The sequence below is a fragment of the Lissotriton helveticus genome, chromosome 2_2, assembly GCF_964261635.1.
Source record: "Lissotriton helveticus chromosome 2_2, aLisHel1.1, whole genome shotgun sequence".
In the NCBI taxonomy this organism is placed as follows: domain Eukaryota; kingdom Metazoa; phylum Chordata; class Amphibia; order Caudata; family Salamandridae; genus Lissotriton; species Lissotriton helveticus.
The window spans coordinates 91,642,367-91,654,617 of NC_136060.1; the positions used below are offsets into that span (position 1 = coordinate 91,642,367).

Consider the following 12,251-nt stretch of genomic DNA (forward strand, 5'->3'; position numbering starts at 1 on the left):
TGGATTTCAATATGTTATGTTGTGAATTGGGACATTAAAAACACAAGTCCGACTTGAAAGTGATCGGAAAAGAAATTATGTTTGTTGTGCTCTGTTACATTTTGTTATAGATTCGAACTATAACAACCTACTGGGGACTATATACATACATATATCAGGGGTGTGGAATTTAATGAAATATGTACTTGTCCAAGGGACAAGTAGCTTCATAAATCTACTTGTCCTGTAACAAAATCCACTTGTCCCTTTGGTGCACATAGTGCGCCGTAAAATAATGGCAGCCATCTCAATATAGAAGAGCTCTGATAGTAGCCTCTCTGGTTAATGTCAGGCTAATACTATAAAAGGATTTGACTTTTGGGGGTTTTCACTAGCTTTTTCCTAATCTTTTTCCCATACTGAGAAAGGTTGGAAATTTACTACCCCTGACAACGGCAGAAGTAAAGTTTCTTCCAGGGCTGGGAAAATGTGGTTCGAGGAAAAGTTAACTTGTAAACACTCATTTCCACTGGGGTACATTTATCTTTGCTCATGCTAAAATGCAATTCGCAAATATTTTCTAGAATTACGGTTTCCTGGCCTACTTAAGGAAATTCATGAAAAAAGTAAATCTGCATTAATATAAGGACATATATCCTGGGTGCACTTTTGTGACTTTCTTTAACATTTGAGCCCCTAATTCAATCTGAGTTAACCAAGACTTTTTGTTTTTATTAAAATGCTTTCTCATCCTATCTATCGGCTGGCTTCATTGTGTGTGACAACATTCTGCTCTTTTACAAAGTAGTTTTGTTCAGTACCAGGAATTTCTATGGCAATGAGGCCTTTATGAGACCAAATACTGGCTGTCTAGTAAGAACGTGCTGGCGAACAGCACCACACCTACCGGATAATCCCCAGGTAGAGAAAGGCGCATAGTGCAGGCCTAGTGAGTAACCAGAAAATTGAAATACCCCCCACTTTGATCCAAAGCTCTTATGCCACCAAGCAAGCGAAAAAAGTCACTGGAGTCCTCTCCAGAATTGCTCTGTCTCTTCCATCTAAGCATCCATCCATTCATCCTTTCACCCACTGATATCTAGCATTTCATCTTTACATGGTCATCCATTCATTCTTTCATCCATTAGCCTTTCACCAATATGTTCGCCCATCTATTGATTTGTCAGTCCATCCGCTCATCAATATCCAAACCCGCCCATCCATCTCCAAACCTAACCATTTCAGCCATCTGTCCATCCTTTCGCTCATCCATACAGCCACCCTTTCGCTCATCCATACAGCCACCCTTTCCCCTCCATCCATCTATCCATCCATCCTTTCACTTATCCATCCTTTCACTCATCCATCCACCCACCCTTCTACCAATCCATCAATCCATCCTTCCACTAATCCATTTATCCTTTACATTCATCCTTCTTTTCGCTCCCTAATCCATACACACTGTAACCTATCCATCCATTCACCTTTTCCTTCATTATAACATCCTTTGTCCATCCACTATCCCCGTCACTCAACCATCCCTGTCACTCATTCATCCATGCATTTAGCCAGCAACACTTACACTCACTCATCCTTTCACCCACACATTCATCCATCCTTTCACTCACACCCACCCTTTCACATTAATTATGAGCCTTTGTCTGTCGAGCTGCAGACAGAAGAGGCCCATCAAGAGCTCCACCTCTACAGTAGCTGCTAAAGTGGGGTGTTCACAAAGCCCATGTTCATACCTATCCTTCCATCTCCAAACCTATCTATCAAACTAATCCATCCCGCCTTCCTTTCACTCATCCATCCTTTTGCTCCTCCATCCATCCATCCTTTCACCCCACACATCCTCCTTTTCGCTCATATTCATCCACCATTTCACTCATCCCTCCATCCATCCTTTTACTCATATATCCATCCTCCTTTTCACTCGTATATCCTTCCACCCTTTCACTTCCTCCATTTATGCTTTAGCTCATCCATCCACCCTTTTACTCCATCCATCTTCCATTTCGCTCATATATCCATCCACCCTTTCACTAATCCCTCCATCCACCTTTACACTCAACTATCCACCCATCCATCCACCCTTCCACCCAGCTAGCCACCCACCCACTCAGCCATCCATCCATTCATCTACTCTATCTCTCACCCATTAATCCCCCTTTCATTCAGCCATCCATCCTTTCACTCAGCCATCCATCCTTTGACTCATCCATCCACTTTCACCCCATCCATCCACTTTCACCCCATCCATCCACTCAGCCATCCATCCTTTCACCTTTGCCCATCCATTCTTTCACGCATCCTTCCTTACATCCATCATTTCACTCATTCATTCATGCATCTATCCATCCACCCTTTCATCCACCCATTCATCCATGCACCTATCCATCCAACCTTTCACTCATTCATTCATGCATCTATCCATCCACCCTTTCATCCACCCATTCATCCATGCACCTATCCATCCAACCTTTCACTCATTCATAAATGCATCTATCCATCCACACTTTCACTCATTAATGTATTCATCTATCATCCACCCTTCCATTTATTCATCCATGCATCTATCATCCACCCTTTCACTTATTCATCCATGCATCTATACATCCACCCTCTCACTTATTCTTCCATGCATCTATCCATCCACCCTTTCACTCATTCATCCATGCATCTATTCATCCACCCTATCACTCATCCACCCACCCCTTTCAAATCCATTATGGGCCTTTGTGTGCAGACCTGCAGACTGAAGAGGCCCATGAAGAACTCCACAGCTGCAGTAGTTGCTAAGGCAGTGTGTTCAAAATGCCCCTGGTGTATGCAAAAAGTGAGATGAGAGGCTTAGTGCAAGGACAGAAATAGGGGTGGCCTTAGGACTGCATGAAAGCCTCATGGAGAAACTTATGAGCTTTAATGTAAGCCCTGAATGAGTGAGAAAACGAGAGGCCAAGGGGAGCAGGTCCGGGCTGTCAGAGAGGGCGGTGTTAGCAGGTTTAGGCACCGGGTGAAACAAAGTGTACAGGAAAGGCAAAGTGCAAAGAAGGGGGGGCACGAGGTGCATGAGAAGGGAAAGCACTGCTCTTGGGGCCGTATGAGGCCCAAGAGTGGAGCAGAGATTAAAACGCAGGGGTCATAGAGTTCAAGTCAGAGCAAGGGGCCAAGAGGCAGATATGGCAGCCTCTTACATGACAGTGCTGTGAGTGTTCTGGAGCTGCAGAAGCACGATGTTTGTCTCATGCTCAAAGAAAATAAAAGGAACAGCGGCGGGCCTGGGAGCGACACAAGCTTATGGAGCTGGCTGCAACTTTGAGCTCTGCTTTATCTCTGTTGTTCTGCTCTGGGGAAATTAAAGTGTGGGCCCCAGCACCATTAAACTGTCTACTTGTCCTTTGGACGAAATGCTAATTAAAACCTCTTGCCCTCCTAAGAAATCTAGATGTCTCGGGCGTCGGGAGATAGGAATTCCCCACCCCTGTATATATATATATATATATATATATATATATATATATATATATATATATATATATATATATATATTATAGTTGGGACCTAGTTTCATTATAAAAAGCATGTTTTGACTTGCTTATAACTTTGGCACTCTTTGCAGGATCTTCAAGAAATTTCCCCCCAAAAAGTGCTATCTTGATTATAGTTGGGCGTGTCAAGTTTCGGGGTGATCAGTCAGATGGGCGCTGAGACAAAGGGAGGATCAAAAAAAGTGTATTCTCCATGTTAATCCCCATAGAGATTATAGGAACGACAACAGCTCGAACCGCTAAACAGAAGTACACCAAATATGACAGAAAGCTAGATTTTGGTCCAGAAAGCGTGCTTTGTAGGATTTGGTGTAAATCGATTCAGTAGTTTTTGATATATTAAAGCAAAACAAATTTGTATATCTAGGGATGCAGACCCTCTGTGGATCTTGTGCAGAGATCTGATTGGCTGCCAACACTTCAACCAGAAAGTATTGGCAGCCTTCTGGGGACTCTATCTCAGCGGAGTCTCCAACAAATACCTCAAATAAAAAAATAATAAAATAAAAGAGCTCAGGGTAGGAATATCCTGACCCCTTAGCCCCAGTGCTGGTGTCCCCCAAAGAACCCGCCAGGACTAAAAAGCATTTTTTTTTCATTTTCGCAGGAAAAATCTCCAAGATTTGCATACTCGGACAAAAACGTAAAAAAAGACCCCGTTGGGCCAGGTGCCCAGGGGATTATTATTACCTGAACGCAGTACTGGCTGGGCAGGTAGCGCCAGTTGCTGTCCCTTGTAAACTTTGCACTGTCAGGATAAGGACAAGGCGCCAGCTTGCAGCTGCTACTCTGTGGCCTTTGCAAACTGTCGCCCTGTCATCCATTAGCTATGACATCGGATTCTGCCTCAACTGGCCTAGCAACGACATTATCATGGTACGTATCTCTCACTAGGAAGGTACAGTAAGCTCACGATGCGGAATCCACAAGAGGAGGAGACGATGAAACAGAAGGTGGCAGAGAGGTGGCAAAGATGCGACAGAGAGAACAGGAAGCAATCAAAATGCAGAGCAAAGAAACACCATGAGGCAGCAACCGCCGAAGAGGCCCTTGGCCCTGTCATGCTCCTCGAGGAGTGCGGCTAGTACATGTGAGTGCTAAGGTGGAGGGCAGTGAATGACGAAAAGAGTGGGGCTAATTAGAATGGAGCAGCGCTGGGCGGCGTGAAGCCTGCTTTTCTGCGTACCACTGGGTAGCCTTGGGCGCATTAAGGGGGTGCTGTTGGGTGGCTGGGAGGGGGTGCAGAAAGTGAATCAAGCCTGAGCGCACTAGCTCCAATCTTTGGAACAGGAACACAAAGGTGCACAAGCTCTTGAGATTCGACAGATCTCTGAACTTTCGGAACTGGACTGATCTCTAAACTTTGGGGATTGCAGAGCTAGAGAGATGGTCTCACTAAAATGGGACGAGGGAGAACTTAACTTCAGGGATGGGGCAAAGCGAGCTGCCAGTTCAGTGAGATGGACAGAGTGAAAACTAGAGAAGGGACACAGTAAGCGCTTAACTTTAGGGATAGAACAGAAGAGTTTAGGAATCTGGGAATCGGACGGAGCGAAGTGTGTGGCTGGGACAAAGTAGGCTCCCAACTTTAGACAGAGAGCCGGAGCACTGAAAGGAATTTGCACCATTCCTGCTGCTGCAGCTCTTGGGTCGGCATACACCTCTCACTGCATTTATTTATTGCTTATATTATTGTTTGCCACATAGTTCTCGTTGGCTCTTCCAATCCCCTCTGCCTATCCCCTCTGCCTTTTACTCTTTCATACCTATTCTTCCTGGTCTTCCATGTTTCTCCAGAATTCTTACCCCACCTTAAGTACCCAATTAATCGTCTGCCACCCTAGCCTTTATTTGCCTTGGGAAGTAAAGAGACGGTAACTCCTCCCAGAGCTTGGGTGCTGTAGATTAATTATGTGCTAAACAGTATTTAGATTCTGGCTTATAATTTGTGTCTGTTTAGAAAAATCTTCGATGAATACCCGATGCACACATTAGGTTTCCTCATCCATGCTAAAGTGTCCTACATCCAGTCAAACTAACTGTGGGGGGCTACTGGGTAGGGGCAGTCCTCATTTGAACACCGGAGGTGGAGCATGTCAGCCCGTCAGTTATGGAAACTCCTGCAGTGTTGGCAGACGGAAAACTAGTCTCAAAGCTCTCATCTTTCTGCAAGGTCTTACTTAAAGCCTGGCCTGAGGCACCCACTTCCAGTCCCACCACCCTCCTCCTGTGCAGCAAATCCCTCTCCTTAGATCTCTCTCCCTTTTTCTCTCAAGATTCCAGCACAAAAGGGGGAGAGGGAGGGGCCTACAGCCCTCTGGGATCCGGTGCATTCCTGCGGCCAGTTAAACTTTTGTGGAATAATCAAACAAGGTTTGTGGTTCTTGAAAATCCAACATTTGCTGGGTTTTTTTTTTGGGGGGGGGGGTCTGTTCACAGTGGCTTTAAGTTTGAGGGAAGGCCTCTTAAGCTGTGCTTGAGGTGCTGAACAGTGGGGTCGGGGGCACCAACTCACGAAGAGGTTCTGCTAAACAGATGCCAGGCCACCAGTCACATTTCCCCCAAGGTGCAGCCTTTGTCTACTATTTTGACATTTATTTACCTACAAACCATTGGTGCTTATGTTTATTTTTCTGAACTTTCCATTGCTTTGAAAGTACTGAGGCTCGATTGAGAAAAAGCAACTGTTGCCTTTTCGGCGAACTGGGAATACTGGAGATGGCAAACACCATCTTGAGAAGCTCTTCGATCCTAAGAACCTAGAACTTCTCAAATGATGAATCTTAAGGGGCTTTAATAACTTGCATCCAGGTCTGGCCTCCCCAGGGGAAGTTGGCACTGCGCCTGGGTCTAGCGCTTCCTCAGGGAAGTTGTGGACCGCGGCAGATAAGTTACAGATAGAAGCCTCCTGTGATTTATGCAGCCTGTGTGTCTAGTTTATAGCTTGTTTTCAGCAAGTTCCGTATTTTCATCATTAACAACTAGATTCTTGTAACATTAGTCATGAAATGTTACTGTGTGTAGTGTTTGTTTTTAAATCAAACTTGTGCTCTATTTAAGTGATAAGAAACTCGTTTGAAAGTGTTCTCTAACCGCAGTACTTGCTTCCATGTTCAGAGGAGAAATGCACATGTTCAGACTGAACTATAGGAAAGGGATTTTATAGATGGCTAATAACATCGCACAAAGGTTGCTTATGGAAGCTGATTAACTGGAGCATTTGTTTTAGGTATGAGGTGCAATGTTATGGGTAGATATTTAGAGAGACTTAGTAGAAATTATGCATAGCCTGTTGCATACAGTCCCTGTGGTTTTTCTTTTTATGCTAATCAGTTTAATGTTAGAGTTGCCTTCTGCATGGTAGGTACAACATCCTTGGCTCCCTCTCAGTACCTCTATCCTAAAGTTCTAACTCATCTGCCTATTGGCCCATCAACCTAGAATAGGTAGAAGGGGAAAATACATTTTAAAAAACTGAAGAAATTCACTGAAAAAAACCAAAGGTTGCAGGGATGTTATAGTTAGGTTCACATTTTACACACCCAAAATCATAGAATTTCAGCAGTTATAGTTAGAGCTATCTCAAGTAACTATTTATTTTGTTTTGTATAGTGCGAACCCGACCCTAAATTATCAGAGCGCTTTACAGAGTTAGCATAGCAGCAATTACACGAGTTACATAAAGAGTAAATAAAAATACATAGTAGTGGTATAAAACGGAGTATACAATAGACAGCAGTATATGTAAATGACAGAGCAGCAATTACACAAGATGCATAAAGAGTAAATAAAATACATGGAAACAGTATATAAACGAAGTAGGCAGTAGGAAACAAAAACAACATGGATCTGAGGTGGTTATGGTAGGGAGTTGCAAGGGTGTGGAGCGTAGAGGTACATTTTTTTTCTCTGAGATAGCAATGATCCGATTTAAATGGAGGGTGTGAGGTAGGAGCATCAGGTCAATGAGATGGTTTAGAGTAGGGGAGGGTTTAGGTATTTATTAAGAAGCAGAAGTTTACGTTTTTTTCCTGAAATAGGGAATGACTGATTGCCACGTGAATCATAAAGCAGCGACTTCCAGATTCTTGGAGAGAGGGTGCAAGATTTTTCTCTCTTAAATTTGGTCGGAATCAGGAGTTACCTGTTAGAGCTGTGAATAGGTCTCTCTTGGCCAGCTTTTGCTAGGTAGGCTGGTTTTTCCATATGGAGAGATTTGTAGGATATGCAGGACTGTTTTGAATATACATCTTTCCTCGATTGGTAGCTAGCTGAGTTTCTTGAAAGTGGGAGTGATATGGTCAAAGGACAGTAGTCTGGCCACTAAGGGGCTAAGTGTATTTTTTTGGTGCCTGCAATCTTTGTGTTACCATAGTCTAGCTTGGAGAGGACTAGGACTTGCACCACAGTCTTTAGGTCTTCAATGGGGATGAAGGTTTTTTTTCCAGGTGTTTCAACATGTAGAAGGCACTTTTAACTGAGGCATTAATATGCTATTTCATGTTCAGGTTTTTGTCAAGTGTAATCCCCAGCGATTTGACAGAGTTGGAGATAGTTTGCAGTTTAACGCAGTGGAATGGTCTAGCCAAATATCTGTGGGAAAGGACTTTTCTTTCGTTTGGATGAACAGGAGGTCGGTTTTGCTGGAGTTGAGCTTCTGATGGTTGTTAGTCAGCCAGGACTTAACTGATAAGAGAGTGCTGTTTAGGTGCTGGATGTTTTTAACTGACAATATTTTAATGTAGAGTTGTGTGTCATCAGTACAGAGATGATAGGCAATTCTGGCTTGTTTCAGATCATCGCAAGGGGTTCCATATAAAGAATGAATAGGGTAGGAGACAGGATTGACCCTTGAGGCACTCCTTGTGAGACTGGAGATGGTGTTTAGTTTGATTACCTGTGAATGTTGGCTCTGGTAGCAAACCACTGAAGTATAGTTCCATTGATGCCTGCACGTTGTGAGAAGGTGTTTAGTAGGGTGTCATGATTGACAGTATCAAAGGCAGCTGAGAGGTCCTGGAGGACTAGGAGGCAGGCAAGCCATCATCCAGAGATTTTTGTAGTTCATCTGTGATGTTCAGCATTGCAGTCTCTGTACTGCAACCTTTCCTGAACTCAGATTCGAAGGTGTCTTGCAGGTTGTATTTTTGAATATGGTAATGGAGTTGTGCAAACATACATTTTTTGATAGTTTTGGCAAGGAGAGGGAGGTTAGTTATAGGTCTGTAGTTGTTAAGGTTATTTCTGTCGGCATCTGTCCTTTTTATGTGGGGGTGACTTGGCTGGGCGAAGGAGGCAGCTTTAGCATCCCACCAAGCGTCCAGGACCTAGGGGCAGCACTTAGGGCTAGGACTAACTCCAGTAGGCACCAGCAGCAGCAGGCATGTAAGTTACAAGATCTCTGGAACTTGTTGTGTACTATTAGATCACACAGAAGGCCATTCAGCTAGCACTTGGAGTACTTCTAGAGGTCCTGGGTTCAAGGAGCAGGGCAGTCCTTCCAGCAGCCTGGCAGTCCATCTACTGATTCTTCCACAGGTCCAGAGAGACCAATTTTGGAGTATTAGAGTACCACCTTTTATCCCCAGTGCCACCCTTTGTGTGGTGGGCAACACCTAGCCCAAACCCCTGCTCTTCCTGGGTTTGGCTCCCAAATGTCTGGGGTGATAAAAGCTAGTGCAGGGTCCTTTGCTGCAGGGAATGTCTTTTAAGTGAAAGTAGGACTGGGTAAAGCTCCGCCCCATGCAAAAACAACAAGGCGATGGATGGATGGAATGCTTCAATCAATCTAAGCCACTGGCATGGGGCGCATCCCAATCCGTCGTTTTTGCCCACCATGCCACCTTAGTTTGGACCCAGCCATATTCAAATCAGCCTTGACCCTATTCCTCAAGGGCCCAGTCCAGCCCTACTGCCAAGCCAGGTCCTCTCTGAACTGAAACACAAGCAACCCAGGACCAGTTTCACTCTAGTTAGTCTAATTGCTGAAGTTTTCCGTATTAGCATGTTCCCTGTTCTTACCTTCCCTTTAGATTTCTAAATGGTTGGAATCATTTATCTTTTACATGGTTATACGCTTTTCATGATTTTGGTTATTGATAGTTTACTTGCTGTAAACCTCATGCTTTCTAACTTTGATGAAGACTAGATAAAGGTTTTCAAAACTTCCCGAGTCTGTGGTTATTATAAAGAGTGCAAATATTATAAATGTTATTTTAGACTGCTTATCTTTGCAGATAGCTCCCTGATCCATGGTGATCATAGGTGCCAAAGGACAAGAATTGGTAAGTCCAAGGTATAGGAATTAGTTAGTAGTATTTTGAATTACTGGTAGTAGAGTGTAGGTTACCCGATTAATCAATATGGTGAATTGAAATTATGGGCCCAAGTGTGCATATGGTAAAAAATTATAGTCGGGTGACCTGCGCGCTCTATCAAAAGAATTCTCCGTATCTAATTACACCAAACTGTTCAAGAAAACAGGCACTGACGCTCCTAGCTGCTCGTTATCACATTTTATTGAGAACCGCCACACTTTTCGGACGCGTCCACCAGCCTTGATCACAACAAAGACATTTATTTTTTTGTGTCACATATACACACATGTGACATTTAAATACAATAGATGCTGCTAAAATACTCTGCCTACGTAATCCATGAAAGTACATATTTGTTCATTTGAAAACATTGAGTGTCATTAAAATGTTATAGACAAGTGACTTCTTTCATTACCTCCATGTTTCGGCGTTACATGAGGAAAACACAGAATTCAAAAATTACGCTAGTCCCACATTTCATTCAAAGATCTCAAATCAAGATGTAAATATCTCATCTTACAAAGATTTGCAGTATACCATCATGTGTTAAAATTCCAAATGTGTGTGTCAGACTTGAGTTTGTGAATGCCCACAATTGTAGAAGTGTGTATGTGTTCTGGAACTTAGAAGGCATGCTTCGCTTTGCCACACCTATTTCCTGCCCCTTGCCAGGGCTTTACTACTACAGATTCCTCTGCACTTGTGGTACAGAAATCGACTGCAGTAAATCCATGTACGCCTGACAAAAACCCATTTGCGAGTTTCTGGCAGGTGTATGTGGTGGTATTTACAGACACACATTTGTGTCTGTAGCCTAAAATACCTTTGTGATTCGGGCACAGGGTTTATAGATCATCAAAGACAATGTGTGTGCCTTTATTTTGATAATATTTTCAATTCTAAAGAGAAATACTGATTGCATGAAAAAACAAAACCATAATTTGTACAGTGCAAAGAAAAAATTCAGTACAGGAAGAACTACTCGCATCCAACATGAAAGAATTTCAGATTTATGTGAGCACTGGCCGAGGACTAAGAAAGACAAGCAAGCCATCGTCGACTTAATAAAATAGCAAACAAATAGTTTGCTCTCATGAATCATGAAATCTTATCCCACAATAACGAAGGCAAACCAAACAAAATATTCTTCCTAGCCACCTGTATAATGATTGTGGCAACACCCAGGTACTGTATACACAATCAAAATGTTCATGCACAATTGTCATTGTTTTATACATTCCACAGTGTGTAGTCTACATATTCCAATGTTTGAAGAATAAAATAAAATATAGTTCGAAATGTATATAACGGGGCGCAGCTTTAAAAATAAAACACCAGGACGAGACTGAGTGAGTGGCAACAAGTAACAACAAAGAGATATAAATCGTGTTTGCAAACTGCTTAACATATTTGAAGAACACTGTGCAAGCCATATACAGGACATACGCCGTGAAACTCAAGTTTTAATTTGACAGCCCTACGTTGAAACAAACTAATAACAGCCCATATATTTTGAGAAGCAGGATGTTAGGAAACCTTGTGCAATTGGTGTGCAAACTACGTGGACCCAGACATTAGAATGATAAACGAATGACTATATGTGATCAAATGAGTAATTTGTTTAATCACACAAGATGCAATGTTGGGATGTGGTATGAAATAACCGTTGCTTCATAAAATCTACGGTTTAAATGATTAGCACCCATACAATATATCCTTATAGCTGCCTGTTCGACTTGGAAACGTGCCATGCAATATACACTGTGCCGTGAGCATGTATGTAAAAAAAAAAGAATCAGCTGGTGATTTCTAGTCTACCTCTTTTTTCTTCTGCCCGCCTCCGCAGTGGCAAAGAAGCAGGATAGGCAGCAGGTGCCATAATGATGTCCTTAGATTCAGCGCCATGTTTTCTCTATGCTATTGCTTCCCGCATCACCTGTGGACCAGCACCGAGACGTTCTTCCACGATTGGCCGACTGAACCACCAATCAGACGAAAAGAACTGAGACAACGGCATTCAGGGCAATGTAGTCAAATCACGAGCGCTGTGCTCTGCTTACGAAACTGGGAGGCGTGGCTCATTTCAAGCCATCTCCGCTATCCATACTGACGATGGAAACAGAGCAGGACAGGACTTTAATAATACGTTTGCGTATTTATAGATTTTTGTCTTTAGGGGAAGTGTAAATGGGGTTAAAGTTAACAGTTTAAAATAAAATAAACAGATGGACTTTTTCACTCATATAAATATTTTGTATATCCAAACAAGAAACGTAATCCAAACGCGCAAATGAATGTTATAAAAGCGACAGTTTCACTAAATTATTATGCTCTATTGGTTTGTTACAATAGTTCAATAGAAAGATGGCCGCAGTGTTTCTCCATGTTAACGAACAGCCGC

General features: G+C 42.9%; 1 protein-coding gene across 3 annotated transcripts in view; it reads right to left on the reverse strand.

The window, feature by feature from the left end:
• The window catches only part of TUSC3 (tumor suppressor candidate 3), a 1,466,371-nt gene extending 1,454,557 nt beyond the window's left edge, over positions 1-11,814 (reverse strand). The window contains exon 1 of one of the 3 annotated variants that reach the window (XM_078678946.1): positions 11,669-11,814. In XM_078678946.1, coding sequence (XP_078535072.1) covers positions 11,669-11,755 — 87 coding nt within the window. In that variant the 5' untranslated portion in view covers positions 11,756-11,814. The remainder of the gene's footprint in view (positions 1-11,668) is intronic. The other 2 variants (XM_078678947.1, XM_078678945.1) reach the window with 2 other exon arrangements.
• Between the last annotated feature and the right edge of the window lie 437 nt (positions 11,815-12,251).